General features: G+C 37.8%; 2 protein-coding genes across 2 annotated transcripts in view; both read right to left on the bottom strand.

Annotated features, from left to right (window-relative positions):
• sv2a (synaptic vesicle glycoprotein 2A) overlaps positions 1-6,848 on the bottom strand; it is a 45,094-nt gene extending 38,246 nt beyond the window's left edge. The window contains exon 1 of the mRNA XM_055211216.2: positions 6,691-6,848. The gene's annotated coding sequence lies outside the window, so the exon portion shown is untranslated. The remainder of the gene's footprint in view (positions 1-6,690) is intronic.
• Positions 6,849-19,661: 12,813 nt separating this feature from the next.
• The window catches only part of mtmr11 (myotubularin related protein 11), a 56,393-nt gene continuing 48,842 nt past the window's right edge, over positions 19,662-27,212 (bottom strand). The window contains exons 13-17 of the mRNA XM_055211215.2: positions 25,393-25,565; positions 23,962-24,132; positions 21,623-21,838; positions 20,863-21,162; positions 19,662-20,764 (exon numbers count right to left, since the gene is read on the bottom strand). Of these exons, the coding sequence (XP_055067190.2) occupies positions 20,351-20,764; positions 20,863-21,162; positions 21,623-21,838; positions 23,962-24,132; positions 25,393-25,565 (1,274 nt within the window). The 3' untranslated portion in view covers positions 19,662-20,350. The remainder of the gene's footprint in view (positions 20,765-20,862; positions 21,163-21,622; positions 21,839-23,961; positions 24,133-25,392; positions 25,566-27,212) is intronic.

The raw sequence follows: 27,212 nt of genomic DNA, 5'->3' as shown, positions 1-27,212 counted from the left end.
TGAATCAAATTTCACCCCCAAATAAACAGAATGAAGAAATTACATAAAATAAAGCGCATAAAAGGTTCTTCACAGTGATGCCACATAAAAATACAGGGTTCGAAATTCAGGGGGGCTAGGGGGACCCAGACCTCCTATAAGCATTGGCGGACCCCTATAAAGCACAAAAATAAAAATTAGGGAGGTCCCCTGGTTTTTATTCAAATAAAAATAATAAATGAATTTAAAATTCTCATGCTGCACTGCCACAAATCGATATTTTCCACTTTTTGTCCCAATTTCGCAATAAATTTCGGAGAAATTGACAGATTGTTAGATTAAGGATTGGGTTAGAGGCTTTTAAAAATTCTTCTTAAATTATTATTTCACATTAATTTGACAGGTTAAAAATTATTAGGGTTTGAGTTAAGAGTAATTTGGGGTTTTTTTTAATTAAAAGGTGGTCCAGGACCCACAAAAAATGTTGTTACAGGATCACATCTTACTTTGTGAAATCACAGCGACCCTATAATGACGGGGGGCTTGGCCGGGGTCGGCCTTACCAGGGGACCCCCATAATCCTTAATATAATTTGAACACTGAATTATGTTAAAGGTGACATATCATGAAAATATGCTATAATTGGGTCCCCATTGTGCTTCTATCAACCTAGAAAATGTAAAAAAAAAAAAACAGTAACTTAGTTTTGGTAAACCCTTCTCTGCAAGCATTGAAATTTGTCTCACCTTATTATGTCAGAAGGAGATAATACTAGGGCTGCCACTAGCAACTTTTTTTATATCGACTAATCTATCGACTAATTTATCGATTCATCGATTATTCTGATGACTAATTTACAATAAAAAATAAACAAACATTAAATCAAACATTCCTAAATCCCAATGTTCTTTTAATGTGGCATACTCTTTTTATATTGCATATAATATACATCATCAGATGTTCATGCATCTTTTGTGATATACCAACAAAACCTTACAGAGTTTACAAACCAGCCTTTTATTACCAGCTAATCTGAAGTATTCCCATACTTTAGACCCCTTTGGCCTTTGATAACTTTTCCTAACTAACTCATTTGACATTGCACTCGACCCCACTTCATTCTTTGAAAGCTTACTGATCCCAGTCAGCCCACCGCGGAGACGGCAATAGACTGACATAAGTTTCCGGTGTGGAGGAAACGGTTGTTATTTTGTGAGAACAAAATTTAAAAGATAAAATAAAAGAATCGACTATAAATATTGATGTCGACTTATTATCAGCGTCGACGCAGTCGATTGTGTCGACCAATCGCAACAGCTCTAGATAATACCGCCCCTTAATCTGCACTATCCAACCACAGCACTGCCATTTAGTGCATTTGCATTTAAAAAGAACACACCCAAAACGGCACGTTTGCTTACACCTACACAGTGGCCATTTTAACATGTTATAATAAATTATATAGGGGGTATTTTGGGCTAAAACTTCACATATGTACTCTGGATACACCAAAGATTTATTTTACATTTTTAAAAAGTCTTGTGAAACGTCCCCTTTAAAGCATATATATACACATTCACCTAAAGGATTATTAGGAACACCTGTTCAATTTCTCATTTATGCAATGGTGTTATGGTGTGGGGGATGTTTTCTCGGCACACTTTAGGCCCCTTAGTGCCAATTGGGCATTGTTTAAATGCCACGGCCTACCTGAGCATTGTTTCTGACCATGTCCATCCCTTTATGACCACCATGTACCCATCCTCTGATGGCTACTTCCAGCAGGACAATGCACCATGTCACAAAGCTCGAATCATTTCAAATTGGTTTCTTGAACATGACAATGAGTTCACTGTACTAAAATGCCCCCCACAGTCACCAGATCTCAACCCAATAGAGCATCTTTGGGATGTGGTGGAACGGAGGCTTGTGCATCCCACAAATCTCCATCAACTGCAAGATGCTATCCTATCAATATGGGCCAACATTTCTAAAGAATGCTTTTAGCACCTTGTTGACTCAATGCCACGTAGAATTAAGGCAGTTCTGAAGCGAAAGGGGGTCAAACACGGTATTAGTATGGTGTTCCTAATAATCCTTTAGGTGAGTTTATATGCATATACAGTATGCTTTAAAGGGGACATTTCACAACACTTTTTAAAAATGTACTTGGGAAGATAAAGAACTGCTAAAATCGAATACGTCTGGTGTTTTCCAGATACTGAGATTGACATCGGAAGTCTTGAGTAAATGGATTGGGAAAGGCTTTGTTAAAATAGAGGAGAAGCTACATTAGTTAGACAGTTCCCTCTCTGGAAAGGGCAGAGGCTCTGTGAGTCACATTAGCCCTGGAACAAATCTCTCAACGTGCGCTGTCACCATGGCCACAGTCACTCCTGCCTCTGCTACATCAGCAACACCCAGCATCCATTTTAGCCCAAAATAATCCAGTGTGAACATTTCGAAGGATATTGTTAATACAGCATCCTGTTAAATACAGGAAGCCTCCTAATCTATACCTTAAATGTTGGTTAGTTTTATTATACATGCAAAATGCATCATTTGGAATAGCAGCGGTTCTCACGGACACATCGCAAATCATAAAGAACATTTAAACTGAAATACACATTGTATAATAGCAGGGAAACAGTCTTGGTAGATGCATTGTGTTTAGTGAAGCCCACAGGAGAGCCCAAAAAGATTTTCTTATTTAAGCACAAGGATTATTGGGGGAGAGATTATGATTCACTTGAACAAAATGCATTTTAAAGAGACCTCCTATATCATTTTAAAGCCTAAGGATATTTGATCTAATCTTAGGGTGTTTTCAGACCCGTAGACCGCTTTATTTTGAAACAGGGAATACATCTTTTTCATTTTCTTCTTGGTTCAGTTCACTTTCACATGGCAAAGTATAAACAACAAAATTTAAAGTGTCCTCTCGTAGGTTAGTTTTTCTGTACTGTGATCATAGGAAGTCAAACAGGTCAGTCGCCTCTATAATCTATCTGTAAACACACAGCAGTAATGTATAGATTTCTGCTCAAACACAAGCAAACGCAAATATTTTACACATGGCTCTCCACTGTATGTGTAAAGGCAAATTCTCTGAGGTCCTGCATCTTTGATTTTTTTTTACAGATTTATTTTCCATTAACCACAGCAGGGTACATCCTATACTGCAGTACTTTTACATCAGAGATGATAGACAAAAATGAGTTTTCTGGTAAGACCAACTAAGATGATTTCAATCATATTGTGAGTTTATTATTTTATCTAATGACCTGCAATGTGTGAATGAGCGACCAAACTTAGTGATAATCCTTTTTGTCATTCGTGAATGAGTTCTGATAAAACATCAGCACCGGCTGAGATCAGAGGTAAACGCTTTCGCCGTCACAGACACTCGTACAAACACTTGTGAAGCTGTTCTCTCTCTTCTTGCTTTGCCACATCACTCCTCTGAGAATTCCTCTCAAGGTTACACAGAAAGCTCAATGCAGCGCATGATGATTGAAAAACTACTGCAATCCAAAGCAGCTGGCCACTTATGTGAAGTCACCACTGGACTGCTTAACTACAGCAGAACCTACAAATCAATTCACATTAGAAGAAACCTCTGAAGTCATCCAGGTGCTTTCTGCCACTTGCATCCTGTTAGATCAAAGTTAAAGGAACACTCCACTTTTTTTGAAAATATATTCATTTTCCAGCTTCCCTAGAGTTAAACATTTGATTTTTACCGTTTTGGAATCCATTCAGCTGATCTCCGGGTCTGGCGCTACCACTTTTAGCATAGCTTAGCATAATCCATTGAATCTGATTAGACCATTAGCATCACGCTCAAAAATAACCAAAATGTTTTAATATTTGTCCAGTTTACTGTAGTGACTGTATAGTGACATTGTGTAAGACCGACAGAAAATTAAAAGATGCGATTTTCTAGGCAGATATGGCTAGGAACTATACTCTCTGGCTTAATAATCAAGGACTTTGCTGCTGTAACATTGCTGCAGGAGGCGTAGTGATATTATGCAGTGCCCAAAAATAGTCCCCTGCCATTGAAAGTTACTAAGGGGACTATATTCGGGCACTGCGTAATATCATTGTGCCTCCTGCCTAGCAACTTTTCATTTTCTGTCAGTCTTAGTACACAATGTAACTACAGAAGAGTCAAGTTTTAAAAGGTGCAGTGTATCACTTTAGCAGCATCTAGTGGTGAGGTTGCGAATTGCAACCAACGGCTCAGTCCACTGCTCACCCATTGCTTTTGAAACACACAGAGAAGCTACGGTAGCCGCCACCGGAAAACATGTCAACGTCGGAGAAAACTTCGTAAAAAAGTTTGTCCGTTAAGGGCTTCTGTAGAAACGTGTATGTAGATAAAAACGGTAATAAAAGCATAATGATTCTTTATTAAAAGGTCTTTATACACCCCTGATAATATAGTTTTGTATATTATTTTGCATTTCTGTCAAGAGATTCTTTCAAAAATTACACACTGCACCTTTAAATAGAAAAAATATAGAAACTCTTTGGTTAGTTTTGAGCGTGATGCTACATGGTCTAATCAGATTCAATGGATTGTGTTAAGCTATGCTAAAAGTGGTACCGCCAGACCCAGGGATCGGCTGAAAAATTAGAATATTTTCAAATAAAGTGGAGTGTCCCTTTAAAGCTTTGGGAAAGTAGTAATAAAATAGCTCATCCTATTAATACCTTTGTACTGTATCATTAAAGTTATGGGGAAAGACAGACATTAAGTTAGTATAGAAGGTGCAATTTAATTATTCCGAAGTAAAGCTTTGCATCTTTTAACCCATGTTTGGGATAAAAATGGAAAACCTCTATCATTAGGTTTAAACTAACCTTTGATGGGTTGTTTTAGCCCATGCAAGGTCAAATATGGACATTTTATAGTTAATTGTACCTATTGGATTTGTACATATTTTACCCAACATAATTGTACAAACATAAATATCTACATTTATGCTCATTAAGATTTACATTTTTTCAGTAGCTATTGTATATAATTGTTAAACTAACTTTAATCTTTAAAGCGATAGTTTACCCAAAAATGGAAATTCTGTCATAATTTTCTCATCCTTATGTTGTTCCAAACCTGTATAAATTTCTTTATTCTGATTAACCAAAAAATATATATTTTTTATAAATTATGGTAAGCACACAGTTGATTGTAACCATTGACTTCCATAGTAGGAAAAACAAATATAATAGAATTTATTAGATACAATCAACTGTGTGCTTGCCATCATTTATCAAAATATCTTCTTCATCATTTATCACAATACTTTCATAATATTTGTTTTTCCTACTATGGAAGTCAATGGTTACCATCAGCTGTGTCCTTACCATCATTTATCAAAATATCACCAGAAAAAAAGAAATTCATACAGGTTTAAATCAACATGAGGATGAGAAAATGATGACAGAATTTTCATTTTGGGTGAACTAGCCCTTTAACTCCTAACTGTTCTATCAAAAGCAACATAAAGACATGAGGGGCACACATATGGGCACTATAAGAAGAGGGCATAAAAATCATGGGTGCGCTCAAGCTTACCACCCCTTATAATGGATTGGTGTGCCCTTGGCTTTATCAATACTAGCAAACATAAAGATCTCCATATGCTGTCAATACTGCCAGAAAGCTCTGCAGTCCTACCATTCATACTACAGTAAAGACCATGCCATATGCTCTGCTTATATAAAAAGTAACACTCATCATTGAATACAATCAATCAACAGTGATGCCTGCCAGTGTCTTTTTAAATGTATTATATGTACTGATGTGTACAGTTAATGTAGAGATGTAGGCAGCAAAATACTGCGAATTCTGTCAATTTAAGCATTCAAATCTAATGACAAATGCTGTCGTGACTCGTGACAAGACTGAATAAAATCAGCACCGGGACAAACCATCGCGTAGACTAGTAACGTTATACACGCGCGCGCGCACACGATACATGTAGCAGGTTTCCTTTCTACACGTCTGCTGCAAGGTCATTTTGATGCTTCAAGATATCACACGCTACAAATATCAAGTTCCTGCATATTTTTACGATTTATTTAATGTGGAAAATATGAAGCCATGATGGCAGATCCAAAATGAGACACTGGAAAATGGAAACCTCTTATTCCGACAGATATTGGGTGAAGGGGCGAGGCTTAATCCACGTTTATGTCTCTATGGAAATCTTACATCAATTGCCCTTTTAATCGTTATTTTAACCCATGCCAAAAAAAACTCTAAAACACAAAAACATTATTTATGTGCACTACATAACGAAATAGCCTTTATTAACCGTACTTAGCGCAAAATACTGCGCATCTGAGGGAAAAATCTGCATCGTAAAAATGAATTTGAATGTTTTGATGCATAAACCGTGTAAAATGATAAAACTGCATAAAATATCATATTTCTATCATTTATGCTATCGTATTATGTAATATAGTATTTCAAATGTGTATTTCGGTTATTCATATGTTTGCATTCAACATTGATGCTCACATCATCATTTTCCAAATCAATAAATCGCATTCCTAAAATGCACAACAGCATCAGATAGCATAGAACTCGTAAGCATTTATAATTATAGGCTTCCCGTTTTCAATCCAACACAGGTGAGCGTCTTTAAATCACATTTAAAATCAATATCAACAATATAAGAAGAATTAAAAATCACTTACCAGTGCGATTTAGCTCTAATTATATCTCCAGTTGCTTTTTACACAAAATGTGATGAATCTTTGTCGTGGTGATGAGAGGAGCTGTGTGACATTGCCTGTATCTTCACCCTAACGGAGGACCGCGTGACGTGTAACGGGGGGTGCAACCCTACTACCACAGGCAAAATTAACATCCTACTATGGCGAATGTCTTGCTCATGAATATTAATTACCTCGCACAGACGTTGCGTGGTTACTTTATTGGAGCGCCCGGTTACGTAATCTAATTAATATTCATAAACCAAGCCTTCGCTTTAGTATGATTCGTTCATATACCGGTTGACCAGCGCTCCCCTACCGAGATCTGTTTCAGCCAATCAGTGAAGTGAACGTCACGTTATATGGTTAATATTTATCAGATAGGTCTATTATTTATAAGATGGGATTTCTTTATTCGCCAGGCAGATTATTAATCTTTACAAACAGTTCCCTATCATCTCGTTAATATTACGTAATTTTCACTCAGAAACAACAGCATTGCCATTTCTCATCTGAGGAGCGCCACGATCGGGCTTTTCTCTACAATGGGCGGGGCATCTGAAACGAGTGCGCTGTAATGATTAAATCTATCATCATAAAAGCTCAGAAAATAAATCAAAACAGTGTTCAATTTTAGTTTCATTTATAATGTTCAAGGAAACGCGTACGTTTTTCATTGATCAATTGCCTGCTGAAATAAAATAATAAAAACAATAGAAATCATCACTGAAATGCTGTATTTAATGGTTATAATGGGAATTGAATTTCCAAGATGGAAACTATAGTGGTCTTTGTTGGTTTCTACTAGTAATTTGGTGGGTTCTATGGTGGAATGTTATTTGGTGGATGGGAACCAATAGAACATTAAAATTTACCGTAGAGCTTATTTTTTGCGATAATTCAAAAATCTCTGGGGAAAATGGGCTTTTTTGTCCCAAGCTACTTACTTCAGACATTTTGTTGATGGCCTACAAAAATATGTCATCCTTGTATAATGTCAAAAAAAATTTACAGACATTAAAGTAATAAGTGTATCATTATTTTTTTCTTTTTTATTAAACTATTTTTAAATCACTTTATATGCACCTAAGGTGTATTGGCAAGCAGTTATGTACAGTTTCCTAATGCCCTACCTCATAATGCATTTGTCTGTATTAGCTGCCGAATATTTGATTAAGACATTAGTAAAAAGCTGTTTGCATTACACCTCATATGAGTTGTGTCACCATCTGCCTCTAAGCATGGTAGATGAGACCTGCAAAACAGGTAAAACTGGATTGGCATATTTTAGGGTTATTTGCGTAAGCACCCATACGCTTGTTATTGAATGATCAGGTATCCTCTATGAATCCTGCATTGCAAAACCTGTGACTTCAGTGGCTATAATGTGAGATATAATGGGCTAATGCAGTGCTTAGCAACAGGCGGTACGGTTATGTGACTGGTTTTCAAATAAGGCTGCAAGTCACTACTCATCTCCTAACAACAGGAGAAACTACTGAAGTCAATTCCTCTTACATTTACATTTAGTCATTTAGCAGATGCTTTTGTCCAAAGCGACAGTATACATAGCCAAGGGTTGGTTAGTAAATTTTTTTTAAGAATGTACAGATAAAGAAAAAGGAAAAATAGAGAAAGATAGTAAGTCCTATATTAGGAAGTGAGGTAATGGCGAAAGAGATGGGTTTTTAGCCGATTCTTAAAGACAGCTACAGAGTCAGCAGATCATGTCATGTTGTGGAACAGCTCCAGAGAAGGTACGTGCTAATGTTTTTTTCCCTTTTTGAGATGGCCCCACAAGCTGTTGCTCGGTGACAGAGCGCAGGAATCGAGAGGGTACGTTAGGCTGTATAAGCAGGTGAAGGTAAGGGTGTGCTGACCCAGTGGTGGTTTTAAAGGCCAGGGAGCAGAGCTTTAAATTTGATGCGAGCTGCTATAGGAAGCAAGTAAAAGGAGTGACGTGCGCCCTCTTTGGCTCATTGGACACCACTCTTGCCACTGCGTTTTGAAACATCTGTAGGGGTTTGGTTATGCAGGCTGGAAGTCCAGCCAGTGGCGCATTGCAGCAGTCCAGCCTGGACAGGACAAGAGCTTGGACTAGGACCTGCGTAGCGTGCTCATTTAGGAAAGGTCTAATTTTCCTAATATTGTAGAGAATGAGTCTACAAGAGCGAGCGTCGCTGGCAACATGCTCGGTGAAGCTAAGCTGATCATCAATGACCAGGTTTTTGGCTGTCCTGGAAGGGGTGATGGTCGAGGAACCTAGCTGAAAGGTAAGGTTGTGCTGAATCTTTGGTTCAGATGATATTACAAGCAGTTCTGTCTTCGCAAGGTTAAGCTGGAGATAGTGATCTTTCATCCAGAGTGAGATGTCCCTCAGGCATGCTGAGATGCGGGCAAAAAACCGTGGGATCATCAGGGTGGAACGACAAGTGTTGTCCGCATAGCAGTGGTAGGAAAAGCCATGTTTTCAAATGACAGAACCCAGGGATGTCATGTATATCGAAAAGAGCAGTGGTCCAAGCACAGAGCCTTGAGGCACCCCGGTATCGAGACGTTGGGGTTCGGAGGCGTCACCTCTTCAGGATACCCGACATTATCTACCTGAAAGGTATGACTTGAACCATAGAAGGGTGTGTCAGTGACACCCATAGCCATGAGGGTCGACAGGAGGATGTGGTGATTGACCGTGTCAAAGCAGCAGATAGATCCAGTAAAATCAGCACAGAAGATTTGGAGGCTGCTCTTGCCTGCCTTAGGGCTTTAATGACTGAGAGCAACGCAGTCTCAGTGGAGTGACCGCCTTTGAAACCAGACTGATTTCTATCCAGGAGGTTATTTTGTGTGAAGAAAGAGGAGAGCTGGTCAAACACCACACGTTCAAGAGTCTTGGCAATGAAGGGAAAAAGAGAAACGAGTCTGTAGTTCTCTAGCATAGCAGGATTGATTGTGGGTTTCTTCAGCAGTGGGGTTATGCAAGCCTCATTAAATGCTGCAGGGAAAGAGATGAATTGATAATTTGGGTGAGAGCAGGGATAACCGATGGGGACATGGCCTGAAGGAGATGGGTGGGTATGGGATCTAACGGGCAGGTAGTGCGATGGTAAGAAGCCCTTGGAAATGTCCACTTGAGATACATCAGAACATCTTGGAAATGTCCACTCTTAATAAATCAGAACATCTATGTGAACAGAAGTTAACCAGAGTCGCTCAGTTTCCTTATAAAACCAAAATGTCAACTTTGATGCTGTTCAACAATGCATTTGATGAACTTGATACTATCAAGCTGAAAGTGACTTTGTATGTCACTTCTCATGTTATTGCTTCATGACAAATGACAAATGGGTTTGCTGTTTTGTGCCTTGAAGATTAATGAGATGCTAAAATATACATGTGAAGATACAGCACCTTTCAGCTTTTTGTGAAATGTGTGTCACTGTTCTAAAGAAAGATGATGTACTAACTATTGTTAAAAGCTCCCAGCAGACTATTTTTCTTAGCGCCCTAAATACGTGACAGTCTGGACAAGAAAGCAAGATTTTACAGTTCTAAAGGATATAGGCCAATCTCTATTATTAACAGTAATAATATTGCATTCAATTACGCGTCAATTGTCTTTAACAACTCAAGATAAAGACCCCTGCCCAAAAGAAAGGGGTACTGATTTTTTGGGAATATGTGTGGCAGGTCTTTATTTTCGACAACTAACAGCAAAATAAAACGGCACACTGAATGTGTAATTTAACAACTGATAACAGACATACCCCCTCTCTAAAATATTCATCAATCTATATATTTTTTATGTATAACACATAATTTGTTACACTTGGAGTAATGCTGAATGTATAAACCTAAACAGAAACATTTTCAATTTAAATTAATTTGAACTCCAGCTTTGTGAGATAAAGGGCAATGTGACAAGGAAAACACACCGCAAAGACGCAAAGCACATACAATATAAAATATTTGGAATGTTAAAAATGTGAGATAAACCTAATAAATAAAAACACCTAATAAATTAAATGTTTATTTTTTGTCTTTTTCTCAGATTTTTTTGGGGACCCCCTAGAACAGAGGTGCCCAAACTAGGGGCAAAGTTGGCCCCGCAATGACCTTAATTTGGCCTGTCATGCCACATGAGATAAAAAAGCATAAATGCTATTGACGCAGATGTTATATTTCTAATTAAACATTTTCTAAAAATGTAATTTTTTTGTTTTATTTGTACATTGCAAACATGTAAATTAAAACAAATTGCAAGGAATTTAAATTAATACATATTTTTTAATGTACATGCATACTTGAAGGTGTATATATATAGCATGCATCACGAAACTCAACAAACTTGGGTACTATTGGTAATAATGGAGAGGTCGAGACAGTAGCACACAGACAAAAGGAAATTTAAAAATGATTGGCAAAATTATTTCTCAACATAAAACTGCATTAGTTATGCATAAACAGAGTAATGTTTGCTTATTTATATTTTTTAAATATTAGAAAATTATAAATTAGGAGATCAGGGCAACTTTAATTTTAATAACACAGCAACATTTACTTTCAGCCACCGGCCCTCAGTCAGAATTTTTGGCCCTTGGTAGAAAAAGTTTGGGCACCCTAGAACCACCTGGAAGCCCCCTGGGGGGACTGGACCCCAGTTTGAAAACCCCTGATTTAGATTAAACTACTATCCCTTCTAAAAAAAAAAAAAAACAATAGACACCATCACAGAAATTCTATTGGTTTTATTGGAAATTTTATTGGTTCTAATGGAATATGGCCCAAACATACAGTGTAGTGGTTTTAATGGTAAAAGCTAATGGTTCCTATTGGTATTTTAATGGAAATCATTTGAATTTTCTGTAATGGTTTTATTGTTTTTTTTTCAGCAGGGATCTTGAATAGTTGGATGTATGGGTCACCTATTTACTTTGGTATGGGTCACATATTTATTTTACTTCATCTGCTGAAAAAAAATACAAAGTAACTTTAGTAGAATAATTAGTAAATTATAACGTTAGGTAGGCTACACATTATTATAAGGGTCGGGCCCTATAACTGTAAGCTACGAGTCATTTTCTTGACAAGTTCTTTACATAAATGATTATATATTGTAATAACGTTATTACATATATTGTAGTTTAATAAAATAAAATTGTATTAATGGTAATGAGTAAAAAAGCATACACACACAGTATGTGCACGTGCATATGTCAGAATGACGTTGCATGAGAAACGCACCTGAAACAGACAAGATCTCTCGGCTGATACGCATGCATTTTTGGGTGATGGGCACGTGTCGTCTTTACTTTTCTCGTTCACGGTTTCTGTGTGCGTCTTATTCGAGCTGGCCATCGAGAGCAAACGCATCGCGTTGATTTATCAGCCTCCCTCCCACCTCGAAATCGATCACATTCGTGAAGTGCGTTTTAATGGTCTGCGTGTCGCTGGCCTCGCGCAGTTAAATCGGAGCGCTTGGAGTGGCCGATCGCCTGCGCGAACATGTTTAAACCAAATGCACGGGCTTTAAAGATGTCATATCACTGGATTCAACTACCATGAGAGGGATGAACATGTGCTGGAAGATTATTGCGATATTCAACTTCGACTGCTTCAAAGGTTCGCCGTCTTCTTCGCAGAGGTGGGTCACGCTTTCCAAAAACGGCGTTTTCTGTATGATGCTCTCGCGCGCATGCATACGTGTATGGCATGAACGGCTTTATATGCATTGACAGACGCTTATATTTATACTTGCATTGCATTCAGCCTAACCTATATATTTGATCAGTATGTGTGTCCTCTGGGAATCGAACCCGTGATCTTTCCATTGCTGTACAGGAACACACGTACTGTAGGAATCGTGTTGGCAGAATGAACAAAAGGAGTCTGTAAATGTGTTGCTATGACAGTACCTGATGTGAACATCATGTTTTCAAAAATTATGCATTGTCACTCCTGCATGTAAGCTAGTATGGTACGTGCACACGTACTTTGTTCCTGATTTTAGGAATGCACGGAAATAATCCAGTTGTTTGAGATACCTAAAGATAACACAACGAAAAATCGTGAGAAGATAGAGTAAATCTCAGTGACAGAGTAAATCTCAGTGACACAACACTATAGGTTACGCAACACTGCTTTTCCAGAATTGTCTGTGTGGATCTCATATTAAAGGGATAGTTCACCCAAAAATATAAAAAAAATTGTCATCATTTACTCACTCTTATGTTGTTACAAACCGGTATAAATTCAGATGAACACATATTTTGAGGATTATATTTGTAATCAAACCATTCGTGAGCCCCATTCACTTCTATGGCATTATTTTATTCTATTATGGAAGTGAATGGGGTTTAAGAACTGTTTGTATACAAACATTTCATAAAAAATATCTTCCTTTGTGTTTTTAGAAAAAATACATTTATACAGGTTTGTAACAACATGACCGTGGGTTCACATTTGAGGCGTCAAAATTGCGTCTACTGGATCTAGTTTGCCGCTTAAACATTTTGAGTTTACTCGCTTAATTTGCGTGTGAAAGCCGCATGTGAAATTCTATTCAGCAAGACATTCCCGCGGAAATTCGCGTCATGGGAGGGCCTTCCATAGGCTTTTGCGACTCTGCTCGCTTCCTGTAATCACGTCACTACTACAGCAAGCTCCTGATTGGTTTACGCGGCACGTTTTTTAGCCAAAGTTCAAATTTTAAACTCACGTGTTTGCCGCGGCAACGCTCAATTCGCGGCATTTGCGTGAATGAGGCGGCATCGCGTCTGCCCTGCTAAACACTTCATTCGCGCCGCAAGACCTCCAGACGCGCGTCAACGCGTCTATACATTGACTTAACATTGAAATCACTCGCGCTTGACGCCTCTACTGCGGCTGGTCTGAACGTAGCATGTTATTTTGTAAATGATGACAGAATTTCAATTTTTGGGTTAACTATCCCTTTAATGTTCCCTTATAGAAAGGGTGACCATATGTGCCAATTTTCCGGGACGTGTCCCGGCCAATAAAACTACAATTCAATTTTTCAATTCAATTCAGTTTTATCTATATAGCGCTTTTCACAATTGTTAATTGTTTTAAAGCAGCTTTACATGAATAGATGTAGGGAAAAACACAGAATAATCTACAGATAATATATGAAGAAGACAACAGCGGCTAAGAATAAACCGTACAAGCGAGCGTACTAATAATGTAACGTAAACAGTAAAGTGCTAAGTTAAGCAAATGTTGGCTGACTGTCCTGGGGATGAAAAAACCCCTAGGAGAAAAACCCTATGGGAAAACTCCTAGGACAAAAAAACCCTTAAGAGAGATTAATATATATTTATATATATAAACACGATAGGGATAGGAAACGGGCAAGCGGATTAAACTGGTTCAGCCGTTGGTTGCGTATCGGCGGGCAACATGTTGAAGGACAGCCAGTAGATCAGTGGTGTGATGACCTTCACAGCTGCAAGAACTGGGTCTGTTTGTCTAATTTTCCGCGGGGTCAAGGACGAGACAAGGAGAGAAAAACAGAATCCTATAAGCGTAGGGGCCGTTCGCATGTAATTCAAGTGTCATACAGTATTGTGGTTTAAAATCCGCTCGGTTCCAGACAGGCTAACTATTGCGGCATAAGTATATTACCCAGATGAGTTTAGGGCTTGGTATTGTTTAAAATCTTTCGATCCGGTGCCAATTTCGATACCTCAGTTTCGATGCCGGTTCCTAACAATACTTTTTTCGATACCATGTTTTAAAATCCATTTAAACATTAACAAAAATACATTAAACACACAAGAGTTATGTGAATGCTTTGTTCTGGACAAACTAGCTATTGCGGGATAGGTACATTTACTTTATTTTTTATGTGAATGCTTTGTTAAAGAAGAATGTCTTAAGCTTAGACTTAAAGTGATCGACTGTGTCTGATACTCGAACATTATTTGGTAAATCATTCCCAAATAATGTTTGTTTGCGTTTTTAACTGAAATGTGAGAACCTCGATGACGTATGCCGTCGACAAATACGACTTTTGTAAGATGCACCCGAAATCCTGGCCAGGACAAATGGCACTTGTGGCACAAGTGGTCTTATAGAGGACACTAATAAGACACAAATGAGACAAATGCTTATTTACTGAATGAGTACAGAGCTATAAAATTAATTTGCATAACAATATAGATAATTTGGTCTTAAAAATATTATATTTTCACATTGCAGACTGGTTTCTTGGCAAATCTGAGAAATATATGAGATCCTTTCCCATCTATAACTATGAGATGTATGACCTTTATCCAGTAAAAAATGAGAACTAAGGAAAAAAACAATTGGCTCTCTTGTCTTGTTTGTTATTTTTCCTCAGGTCATCCACAAAGCTGGGCTCCAGTCAGGCAGCGAGTATGGAGAGCAGTTCCCTCACAGGTAGTCTGTCTCTGGGATCAGATGTTCCTCACTGCCAGTGTTGCATCTCTTACGAGGCCAGACTGAAACGTCTCTCCTGCGGTCACCTCTACTGCGACCCCTGCTCCGATCAGATCGTCAACCTGGCTTTCGAGGACATAGAAGGCCTGGCCGAATATCCCTGCCCTATGTGTAAAACCCTTCGTCATCTGGGAGGCTTCGTTCCATCCCACAGCTTCCAGGGCATGATCCACTGTTCGCCATTCGGAAGTCAGAAGCAGAAGTTGGTCGAGGAGAAGGGAGACCAGTGGGATTAATCCAGTCAGGTTTTACAATGAGTCTCTACAGGACTATTTGGCCATCCAGCGGTGACCCAATACAGAGACAGTATTGTTTGTTGTATTAAAAGGAAACACAAAGGTTTTTAAAATCATCGAAATTTATTAATGTTAGCATGAGGCCGAACAGTATATACAGTAAGTTGAACAGGTATAGTGACACATTTAGTTTTCCGTCTAGTTATTAGTAAAACAAATGACAAATTGAGTTAGACATACTGTACAGACTTTACTGTCAACAACAAACTATATGGGAAGCATCTATTGTATAGTTAGCAAAAATAAAAGCTTTTATCTGTGCTTTCAGAACAGACCGGTAAGCCATTTTTTTGGGGTTGTGAGCCATCACCATTGGTTTGGAAGAACTAGGCTTTAGGGGTTAATGTGATCTATTATCTTTAAAATAAGAATACATTGTTAAAGGGATAGTTCACCTAAAAATAACTTTGTCTTTATTTACTTACCTTCATGTTGCTGTATAAATGTTTTTGTTCTGATGAACATGAAGAAAGTTATTTGTAATCAAGCAGGAGCACCATTGACTTCCATAGTAGGAAAAAAACTACTATGAAGTCAACAGCGCTCAAAAATGGTTCGTTACAAACGCTGCTTAAAATATCTCCCTTTATATACGGGTTAAGGGTGAGTAGATGGCAGATTTTTCATATTTTGGGTGAACGATCGCTTTAAGCCGGACCTGCATTATAAGTAAATTATTTAATAGATTTAAAGGTGCAGTGTGTAACTTTTAGAAGAATCTTTTTACAGAAATGCTATATAATATATGTACTATATTATCAGTGGTGTATAAAGACCTCAAATGATAAACAATTATGTTTTAATTACCTAAGCATAATACGTTTTTATCTACATACACTGCAGGTCCCCTTACATGGAAGACACCATTTTGTGTCACCATGTTTCTACAGAAGCCCTTAAAGGAATAGTCTACTCATTTTCAATGTTGAAATATGTTATTACCTTGACTGGGAGTTGTTGATGCATCCCTCTGTCATCTGTGTGCGTGCACGCAAGCGCTGGAGCGCGCTGCGACGCTTCGATAGCATTTAGCTTAGCTCCATTCATTCAATGGTACCATTTAGAGACAAAGTTAGAAGTGACCAAACACATCAACGTTTTTCCTGTTTAAGACGAGTGGTTGTACGAGCAAGTTTGGTGGTACAAAACAAAACGTAGCGCTTTTCCAAGCGGATCCAAAAGAGGAACTACACTCTATGGCGCAAAAGCACTTTTGGGAGTACTTCGACTCGCCTAAAATGTCCGCTCCCCTTCTCACTCTCATAATGGGAGAGGGAGGTTACTGCACCGAGTCGAAGTACCCCCATAAGTGCTGTTGCGCCATACAATATAGTTCCTCTTTTAAATCCGCTTGGAGGGGCGCTGCGTTTTGTTTTGTACCACCGAACTTGCTCGTGTGGCTGCTCGTCTTAAGTGGGAAAAACGTTGATGTGTTTGGTCACTTCTAGCTTTATCTCTAGGTGGTACCATTGATGAATGGGGCTAGGCTGGATGCTGTCGAGGCGTCGCGGCGCGCTCCGGTGCTTGCGTGCGCGCACACGGATGATGGAGGGATGCATCAACAACTCCCAGCCAAGGCAATAACATATTTTAATATTGAAAATGAGTAGACTATTCCTTTAACGGACAAACTTTGTTTAATAAGTTGCCTCTGATGTAGACATGTTTGTCCTGTGGCATCTACCGTAGCTTCCCTATGAATTTCAAAAGCGAGGGGTCAGCTGTGGACAAGCCGTGGGTTGCAATTTGCAACCTCACCACTAGATGCCGCTAAAATTTACACACTGCACCTTTAATATTCTTTCTAGTGCCATAATTTAATTTTATGCTAAAAGCACAAAGGAGCCTTTTCCTACATATCTGGTGATAAATACAGGCAGTATGGGGAAGTTTCCCCGACAGGGATTCAAAATGCACACAAGTAGTGTTTTTAGTAAGACATGTTTGTTAAAACTAGTTATTTCATAATTAAACTAAGGCCTAGTCCTGGCTTAAGCTAATCTCTGTCCGGGAACGCACCCCTATGGATTCAGGGTATATTCTGTTTTATGTGTAACTGATTTCAATGCCGGGTGATATAAGAGTAAAGATTACTGCAGTTACCTTTAACATTTCTAAGTGTTTATCTGTATTTTTGTAATGAGTGCTGTTTACGTAAACATTTATTTATTTTGTACCTTCGCAGTACATGGAATGATTTTAAATATGTTGTGATATGTTGCTTTTGTAAAGTGCTCATGTTGTAAATATCTATTTTGATAAGATAGTAGCGTACTATCAGACTCGTGTGATATTTTTAATAAGCCAGAATAATTGCTAAAGAAACATCAAACCATTGCTAAAAAAAGTGAAATTTAAGAACTATAAGATTTATTGATTTATCTAACATGTGCCAATAAAGATTGTTATAATATACTAAGAAATGGAAAGAGACTCATTTGTAAGTATGAATGCAATTTTTGTGCCATTTTTATATTCAGGTATCTAAAATTAAAGAAAAATCATATTTGTTCACTTTTTTCCACAAACAGAAACTTCCTGCATTGACACGTGACTGAAATTTAAACATGTATTTCCATCATGGGAAATCAAAAAGGACACAAATCTCTGGATTTACTGTAGGCCTGTTTCACACTGCATGTACAAACAGCACTATATTTAGCTGCAAACATACAGCTGTGGCTATATAGTGAAAGTTGTGCATTTAATTAATACCGGAATGTAATGTAATGTAATGTAAGCCTACAAGTCACACGTCTATAAATACAATGCAAATGCTGTAACCTGTTATTATAGACATTAAAATAACTATTCGTTGCTTATGCATGCAACGTGAGACAGGTCTTATGCTCAAATATTATGCATAATCTGTGCAATAATTCATTAAAGGGATAGGTTGCCCAAAAAAGAAAATTCTGTCTTGTTACAAACCTGGATACATTTCTTTGTTCTGATAACAATGAAGGAAGATATTTTGAGAAATGCTTGTAACCAAACCGATCAGAGGCCCCATTCACTTCAATGGTAGGAAAAAAGAATATGGAAGTGAATGGGGCTCATGCACTGCAAAAAATGACTTTCTTACTTAGTATTTTTGTCTTTTTTATAGTGGAAATATCTAAAATTGTTTAAATTAAGATGCTTTTTCTTGATGAGCAAAATGACCTTAGAAAATAAGTTTAGTTTTTAGACAAAAAAATATACAATTTAAGTGAATTTGTGCTTAAAACCAGCAAAAATAATTGAGAAAAAAAATCTAAAAATAAGATTTCTTTTTTCTTAAACACTTAATTTAGTAAAAAGTTTCTCACCCCGTTGGCAGACAATTTAGCTTGTTTTAAGCACAAATTCTCTTAAATTGTATAGTTTGAACGGTTTCACTGCAAAAAATGACTTTCTTACTTAGTATTTTTGTCTTGTTTTAAGTAAAAATATCTAAAAATTCTCAAATGAAGATGCATCCTCTCGATGAGCAAAATGATCCAGGAAAACAAGTCCAGTTTCTAGACAAAAAATAGACAATTAAAGCAAATTTGTGCTAAAAACAAGCCAAAAAAAAAAATCTGCCAATAGAAAAATAAAACATTTTTTGAATTAAGTGTTTATGAAAAAAACATCTTAATTTAAGAATTTTTAGATATTTTTACTTAAAACGACAAAAATACCAAGAAAGTCATTTTTTTGCAGTGTTGGTTACAAACATTCCTCAAAATATTTTCCTTCATGTTTATAAGAATAAATACATTTATTAAGGTCTTAAACAACATGACAGGGAGTAAATAATGACAAAATGTTCATTTTTGGGTGAACTATCTCTTTAAGGATCGATCTGAACCTGTAGCTCCTGTATTTCCTGTACCCCACATCACACGTGCATACAAGTGCTTGACTTTTTTTTAGAAATTTTGAACAGAATATGTTGAAAATTCATACATTTTACAAAAACATGCAAATAGGCCACAGATAATGATTTAAGTGAAACCTCGATTTGAAAAAGGAACTCGAAAGCATGCACGCAAGAAAAAATATAAAAATCCTCTAACATAAGAATTAAGTTCTTGTGCTCACGCTTGTTATCTTCACAACCCACACATTTAGTTACTTCTCATTGTGACGTTAAAAATACATCACAGATTCATGATAAAATAACACTTAAATATCCACAAAATCTGCAGGGTATAAATAATGTAACATTTAAGATATTGCATCTTGTTTTTGTTCCATTTCCTTCATTTTTTAAAATACTAATAACAATATACAAAAAAAAAAAATGCACTGGACACCATCGTACCAATAATGAAGACAAGCTTGTTGTTTGTGTCCAAATGTGTCACGCTAAACTTTCTTTGACTATTTTGTCTCCATCTAGTGTCTGTACAATACACTGCTAAACCTGTATGTTACATTATTACGGCCATAGCAGCCATTTTCCTGACTATTTTATATTTTCCTGACTAGTTTACTAGCCTACCGTACCATGAATTACTTCTAAACAACACAGAAGGTTAAAAGTACCCGATGAATATTTTGGCATGAACCTCAGAGACGTAACATTTAACATGCACACATATTATCACTACTATTACCATCTATTTCATAGTTCAGTTAAAACATTAAAAAACTGTCCAAACCTGCAGGGAGAAGTAAAAAAAAAAACATAATATAGGAAGAATTTAACCAGATGATTTTCCCAAGCTATTTTTTTTTTAAACTACATAGCTGCTATTGTGCCAAGTGGTGTCTTTTTCAAATCCACATTGATGCATAGAAACTAGAAATGAAGTGACTTTTCTAGTGCAGATCCTAGTTCGCCCATTAGATCACTCCAGTAACACCAGAGGGCGCCATTTCTCCTGTCTACATATAGACTAGTGCATGCTGCCTGGGTGTTTGGGATATTTGGCACTCTGTGAGGAAATGTACCGCTGTACTGGTTGCGATTCTTGTTGGTGGCCGAACAGAAACGTGTGCTTGCCGTTAATCCTCTGCGAAGACCTGGGCGGCTCGGACGCAGCGCGCGGGTCTCTGGAAGGATCGGAGGGGTAGGATGCACCCCTGCTGGCCGGTGGATGCTGTTGAGATGATCTAGAAGAGAAAAGGAAGGTCCCATTGTTGGCATTCTGGTTAAGGTTTGACTCCAGGCGGCGTGGCTCCTGTCGTCTGCCCTGGTTTTCGGGGCGTCTTATAGAAACCTGTGCAAGTTTCTCTCCGAGCTCCTGCACTTCGTAGGCCAGCTGGTCTAATGGATGCTGGCTGCATGAAGACATGGGGTGTGAGAAGGCCTATAGAAAGGAAATAGAAAGAGATCGGTCAACAAATACTTGTTGATAACGTGGTGGCATCGTAGTAATGTTGCCCATTTTTTCCAAAATGAGTTTACCTGGGCGTGTAGCACACCCCGTAAATAGCAGCCCCTCCATACTCTCACACAGGGCCCTATGAGCAGGGGTAACAGGGGTTCGTATGGATCGTGGAGGGTCGTGGTGCTGTCCGAGGGATCAGAAAGGGAACAGGCTCTGATGAGACGTTCAAGTCCGGTCAGACTCTCGGAAGACGGAGCCCTGCGGTGACTCTTTCGGAAAGATCCGGAGTTTCCGCTCCGCCATGGAGGCAGGTTGGAGGGACTGGAGAATGAACCACGGGACAGCTGGAACACAGAACCTGGCACTCCATCATTCTGCTGAGAGAGAGAGAGAGAGACGAGACGAGACACGACAATTATTTCAAACTTAAAATCTCTATCATGTATTATCAAACCCTCTATCAATATTATGCCTGCTATAAAGGACACATTTATGCTGTCTAGCTCCAAATGTACATACTATATACAGCACTATTAAAGGCGGGGTGCACGATCTCTGAAAGCCAATGTTGACATTTGAAATCACCTAGACAAACACGCCCCTACCCCAATACAATCTGGACCTTCTTTTGATAGACCCGCCCCACACATACTCAAACCAGACAGTGATGTCAGTTAGTAGACACACCCCTTACTGCTGATTGGCTACAAGTGTGTTTTTTGGCCTGAGTCCCTTTCCCAAAGCGTTTTTCAAACATCGTGCACCCCGTGTTTAAGACATAAGTACATATAAGTTATATTCAACACCTAGCATGGGGTCACTAAAGCTTAATCTCACCCAGCTGCGCTCCTGGTTTCTATTGAGGTTTCCGTTGAGGACGGGAGGAAGACGGACCGGCTGTGACACAGGTTGGGTGAAGCGGGCTCGTCTCAGACTGCTGTACTGCAGGGCCCAGTCCCACACCGGGGGAAAAGGTGGGTCTACTGGTTCTTCTGGGTCACTCATAGGCAGCTCTCTCAAACCATTAACTGGTGTGTAGCTCTGAGGCAAATTCTGTGGGGAAATATAAGTGCAACCTTCAGATCTGTTTTAAAGAATTCGCAATACAAGATGATTATGTCTCCTTTCTTTAGTCGAAAAGAAATTAAGTTTTTTGAGAAAAAAATTTCAGGATTTTTCTCCATATAGTGGACCTCAACAGTTTACAGTTTAAATGCAGCTTCAAAGGACTCTAAATGATCCCAACCGAGGCATAAGGGTCTTATCTAGCAAAACTTTCGAAAAAATGACTTTTAAATCACAACTTTTTGTCTTGCACTAGCCATGTGACGCGCCAGTGTGACCTTATGTATTATGTAATCACATCAAAAAGTCATGCATTATATATGAAGTGTTTGGTTCCAAAACCCAATAAATCCATTTTGACTAATTTCGTTACAAATGTGTTTTCGAAACCAAGAAAGTGACGAGATGAAAACCACTATTTTCTGTTACAAACTTTCACATCGCAGTTTTAGGTTATAATAACATTAAAAATTCAAATCCAGAATTTGATTTTCAAAGAGTTATTAAAAAACTGATTATTTTTACCGCAAAATGCATTAAATTAATGATACGTTTTTTTTTTCAAAATGCTATAAATCTATTGAATCAATATATAAATGTGCATTCATCTCGTTGTTATATTCATTTAGTTGACTAGTGATAAAAAATAAACATTAATGGCATTAATCAAAACACTTACATATTAATAACACTGTCATTGCTGCTGTGGGAAGTCGTCGCTGAACTTTTTTGACAGCGATCAGTTGTAAAATGTTTTGGTCCTGCTCGATTTTTGTTGACTTTGTGTAAAATAATATAAAGTTTTTCATAAAATCCCCTGGGAGCATGACAGAAGCTTGATGCTGTCGTGTGAGAACAAGCAACAGCCGGCATTTTTCCTTCGCCCGAGTGCCTCTCACGTAAATAACTCGATTTTGATGACTTACATTTTTTCCTTGCCACAGAAAACCACCACATGTTTATCAATGCCATCAAAAGTATTATTTTGTTTTTGTTTGTTTGTTGATCACGAAGTACAAAGTAGATGAGGAAAACTAGGATTCTGTGTGTATTCAACGCACCGCCATTGTTGTTTACAATGCATGGAATGGTGCGCTGTGATTGGTTAAGGGGATTCATTGCATTTTGCAGAAAAGGAGGACTGGCGTTTGAAAAAAAGGGAGAAAAGATGACAGAATAACACGCCGGATATCGGATTTTGCATAAAATGAACTTTTTAATACTAAGCTGATACAAGACTGATTTTGTCCGTAACCTTTTTTTATGGCGTTTTTGGGATCAAACTATAACCAAAATATGTGAAACAAACACTTGCGCACTATTTTAAACAATAAACATACACAAAGACATTAATTAGTATCCACATACAACAATCTCAGAACGGTCCTCTTTCTCCACAATTGTAGACACTTGAGCGGAAGTTTCGCATACGTCATGCCGTCATGACGTGATTACGTAATACGCAAGGTCACGCTGCCGCATCACATGGGTAGTGCAAGATTAAATAGGTTAAAGGTTAGAAGAAAGGCATTTTAGGGTTTTTTGTGGTGAAAATGACAATCATTTCTCTAGACAAGACCCCTTTAATGCCTCAGTTGGGACCGTTTAGAGCCATTTAAAGCTACATTGAAACTGTAAACTGTTGAGGTCCACTAAAGTCCACTCTATGGAGAAAAATCCTGGAATGTTTTTCCTAAAAAAAAAACTTAATTTCTTCTCGACTGAACAAAGAAAGACATCAACTTTTTTATGAAAGTGAAATATTCCTTTAACCTAGCAAAGATATCGCTGCAGGTTACATCACTGTAACCTGCTATTTTGGTTTACTTTTACATTTAAATTTAGGCAGTCGGCCTTTAAAACGACTTCAAATTATAATTTTTTTTTTCTATGTGTTTTCCTGGGGAATCAAACCCACAAGCTTGACATTGCAAACGCAATGCACTACCACCTGAGCTACAGGGCCTACAGGGTTGGTCATTTGTATTGTAGATAACTACTTTTTAAACATGTAGCATGACTAGTTAAGCTGCTTGCTAGCTTGTTAAGTTAGTTTATAGAAGGGTACGCTAACGATTTTTCCTGAGGTGTGTGTATGTGAGCGTCGGTACCTGTGAGCGCCGACATCTTTCTCTCTGAGAGTTGGCCAGGAAGCTACTGAAGAGCGGCAGCTGCACGCTATCATGCAAAGCCAGCAGGTAATCTTCTGTAAGCTGGAATCGGGCTGGATACTGCGTCCACAGCTGCCACACACAGTCCAGGAACAGCAGGAACACAGGGGACTGCCGAAAACGGGGTACATAATACCCATGTTTTTAACAAGATTCATAAATCGCAGTATATGCTGCATTTTTCCATAGGCATGCTGACAACATGAGGGTCAAATAAAATGTTTTTTGGCCAAATTTAAGCCCACACCACATGCATCCTTTGTGAATAAGGAGGTTTATTTAATGCATCACAACAAACTGAAGTTTTATTTGAGATGGTCAGATTGAGAAGTAACTTTCAAGATGATCTCTTGACAAAAAATTGAATATAATATAATATACATAACTATAATTATCAGTGGTGTATAAAATTAAATGTATTGTCTTTATTACCTAATAATAAGCCGTTTTTATGTACATACAGCTCAAAATCTGCACACAACACCTTTAATGTTGATTGTAAAAAAATGACCCAAAAAATGTATTTTCACAATTTTTTATGAGTATCTAATTGTCCCCTTACATGGAAGTCTTTGTCATGTTTCTACAGTAGTCCTAAACGAACAAATTTTTGTCACTACGTTTCCTCGGACGATGACGTGTTTGTCCTGAAGCGGCTACCGTAGCTTCTGTATGCGTTTCGAAAGAGAGGGGTGAGCTGTGGACTGAACCATTGGTTGCAATTCACAATCTTACCACTAGATGCTGCTCAAAATCTGCACACAACACCTTTAAAGCGTAACTAAACCCCGGGTCAGAGCCTGACTCCACCCACTGGCAATATTTGAAAAATGCAAGAAAAGTGGGCAGATCCCAACGGAGAGAGAGGGGACGAACTAAGCTCGTACCAAGTGTGTGGTGAGATCGTAACAAGGGCGTGGTGAGCTTGATCCTGCTTACGTCACGAGTCATTTTTTGGACCCAACATCCAATAGGAAAATTCAACTGCAGTAGCCACTGTTCAACCTGAAGAGGGCAGCACTCAGACGTTTTTACACCATATATTGCAGTATTGAAACACTTTATATCCAAATGTCAAAAAACTTACTAAAATCAATGAACAGCACTAATAAAGCATCATTTTTACAGATCATTAACTTAAAAAAGTTGGTTTAGGGTTTAGTTACTCTTTAATGTTGATTGTAAAAATAATGACCTAAAAATGTATTTTGCATTTAATTGTTATTATTAGAACACGCTAACATCTGACTATCAAAGTTGTGTGTGAAATATTGAAAAATTATAACTTAATATTTAAATATTAATTAGAAAGAAATTGCAAATGATACTTTTTGGTATGGAATGAATAATATAAATTGTTTTCATGTCCACCTCTTCTTTATCAGAGTCTCTGTGATAGTTGATCCGGCTGAGGAATTTGTGTCCCGCTGTTATCCACTCCTTCTGGATAAGACTCTGAAATCCAGGCACAGTCCTGCAGTGAGGATCACACATCACCTGCACCAGACTGCACACCACACAGTTCATATCTCGATCCTCGGATTCTGAGAAAGAAAGAAAAAACAGAACAAATGTTTAGCAGATGGTTCTATCCAATGTGAATTACAAATGAGCGAGCATTTGACATTTGTGTAAGGAGCCTGCAATAAGCACAGGCTACACGGCTGTGTTTACAGGTAAGAATAAAATTGTGCTAGAAGATAGAAGTTCTTTTAAATATAATGGATTATTGCAATGGCATCTGAGGTTAAAAATGCATTATGCAAGACAATCTTATTTATAAATAAGAATATAACTTTGGTTTTAAGAGAGGAGTTTCCCAGACAGGACTTAAACTTAGTCTCATGTTAAAATGCACGTTTAAGCCTTCTTAAAAGAAAACAACTTGCACTGACATATCTTAAAATATATCAGTGCCATTGTTTGGTGTTAAAGGATTAGTCCATTTTCTTTAAAAAAATCCAGATAATTCACTCACCATCACTTCGTCCAAAATGTTGATGTCTTCCTTTTGTTCAGTTGAGAAGAAACCACGTTCTTTGAGGAAAACATTCCAGGACCTTTCCCATTCTAATGGACCCCAATGGACCCCAACACTTAACAGTTTCAATGCAGCCCAAAATGCCAGTCTCAAAGGACTCCAAACGATCCCAAACGAGGCATAAGGGTCTTATCTAGCGAAACGATTGTCATTTTTGGCAAGAAAAATAAATAATATGCACTTTTAAACCACAACTTCTCGTCTTTCTCCAGTCGTGTGACGAGCCAGCGCGACCTCACGCAATACTTCATCACATCAAGAGGTCACGGATGACGTATACGAAACTACGCCCCAGTGTTACAAGTGTGGAGAAAGAGGACCGTTCCGACGTTGTTGTATGTGGAATGATACTAATTAATGTCTTTGTGTCACTTTATTTTTTAAAATGGCTACAAATGTGCGTTTCATATATAGGTGATTCTCACGAAAACTTGGTTTTAAAAATGTCAAGCATGAAAATGTAAAAATTGCTTAAATTTACTTTTTTCCCACCAGACATTGAAAAACAAAGTCTGGAGTAAATGGGAACATTAATTTAAAAACTTTTACTTATCATTTAACACTTTTTGTAACATAATTTAAAAAATTAGTCCTAAAAAATCTCATTACCGCAACAGTCAGAAAACATCAACACTGACATATTTTCAAAATGACATGACAAACCTGAAAGAACATAATTTGGAGATTCTGCACATGCATTCAAAATCAAAGTATTATGCTTCTATTAATTAAATTAACATTTAATAAGCATCTGTTGCGGTAATGATAATCAAAATGTCGTGTTAGCATTCTGACAAGACAATATTTCAAATTAACTGTAAAAAAATGATCTTACCTGGTAGCCATCTTGAAGTAACTGGTCCATGTGCTTGGTCACACAAAATCAAACTTTATTAAAACTCTGTATGTGTGCTTAAACTGTTCTCAAAAAGTGTTGCGGAGGATGAGAACATCAAGCATGGACACATCATTTTCCTAATTTTTCTTCATTATTATTATACATGAATATTCAGTAAATATTTTTTCTGTCATCTAAAGTAGTCTAGCAAAACATCCATTTATTTTTTTTCTTAATATTTTTGTGTTAATTTGATTAAATTACAACATAACGCATGTTCAAACACAGCCGGACACATTGCGGTAATGAGAA

Source organism: Misgurnus anguillicaudatus, chromosome 10 (genome assembly GCF_027580225.2).
Source record: "Misgurnus anguillicaudatus chromosome 10, ASM2758022v2, whole genome shotgun sequence".
NCBI classification, from domain to species: Eukaryota; Metazoa; Chordata; class Actinopteri; order Cypriniformes; family Cobitidae; genus Misgurnus; species Misgurnus anguillicaudatus.
The sequence above is the reverse complement of the archived record's forward strand: the minus strand, read 5'-3'. Positions and strand labels throughout refer to the sequence as shown.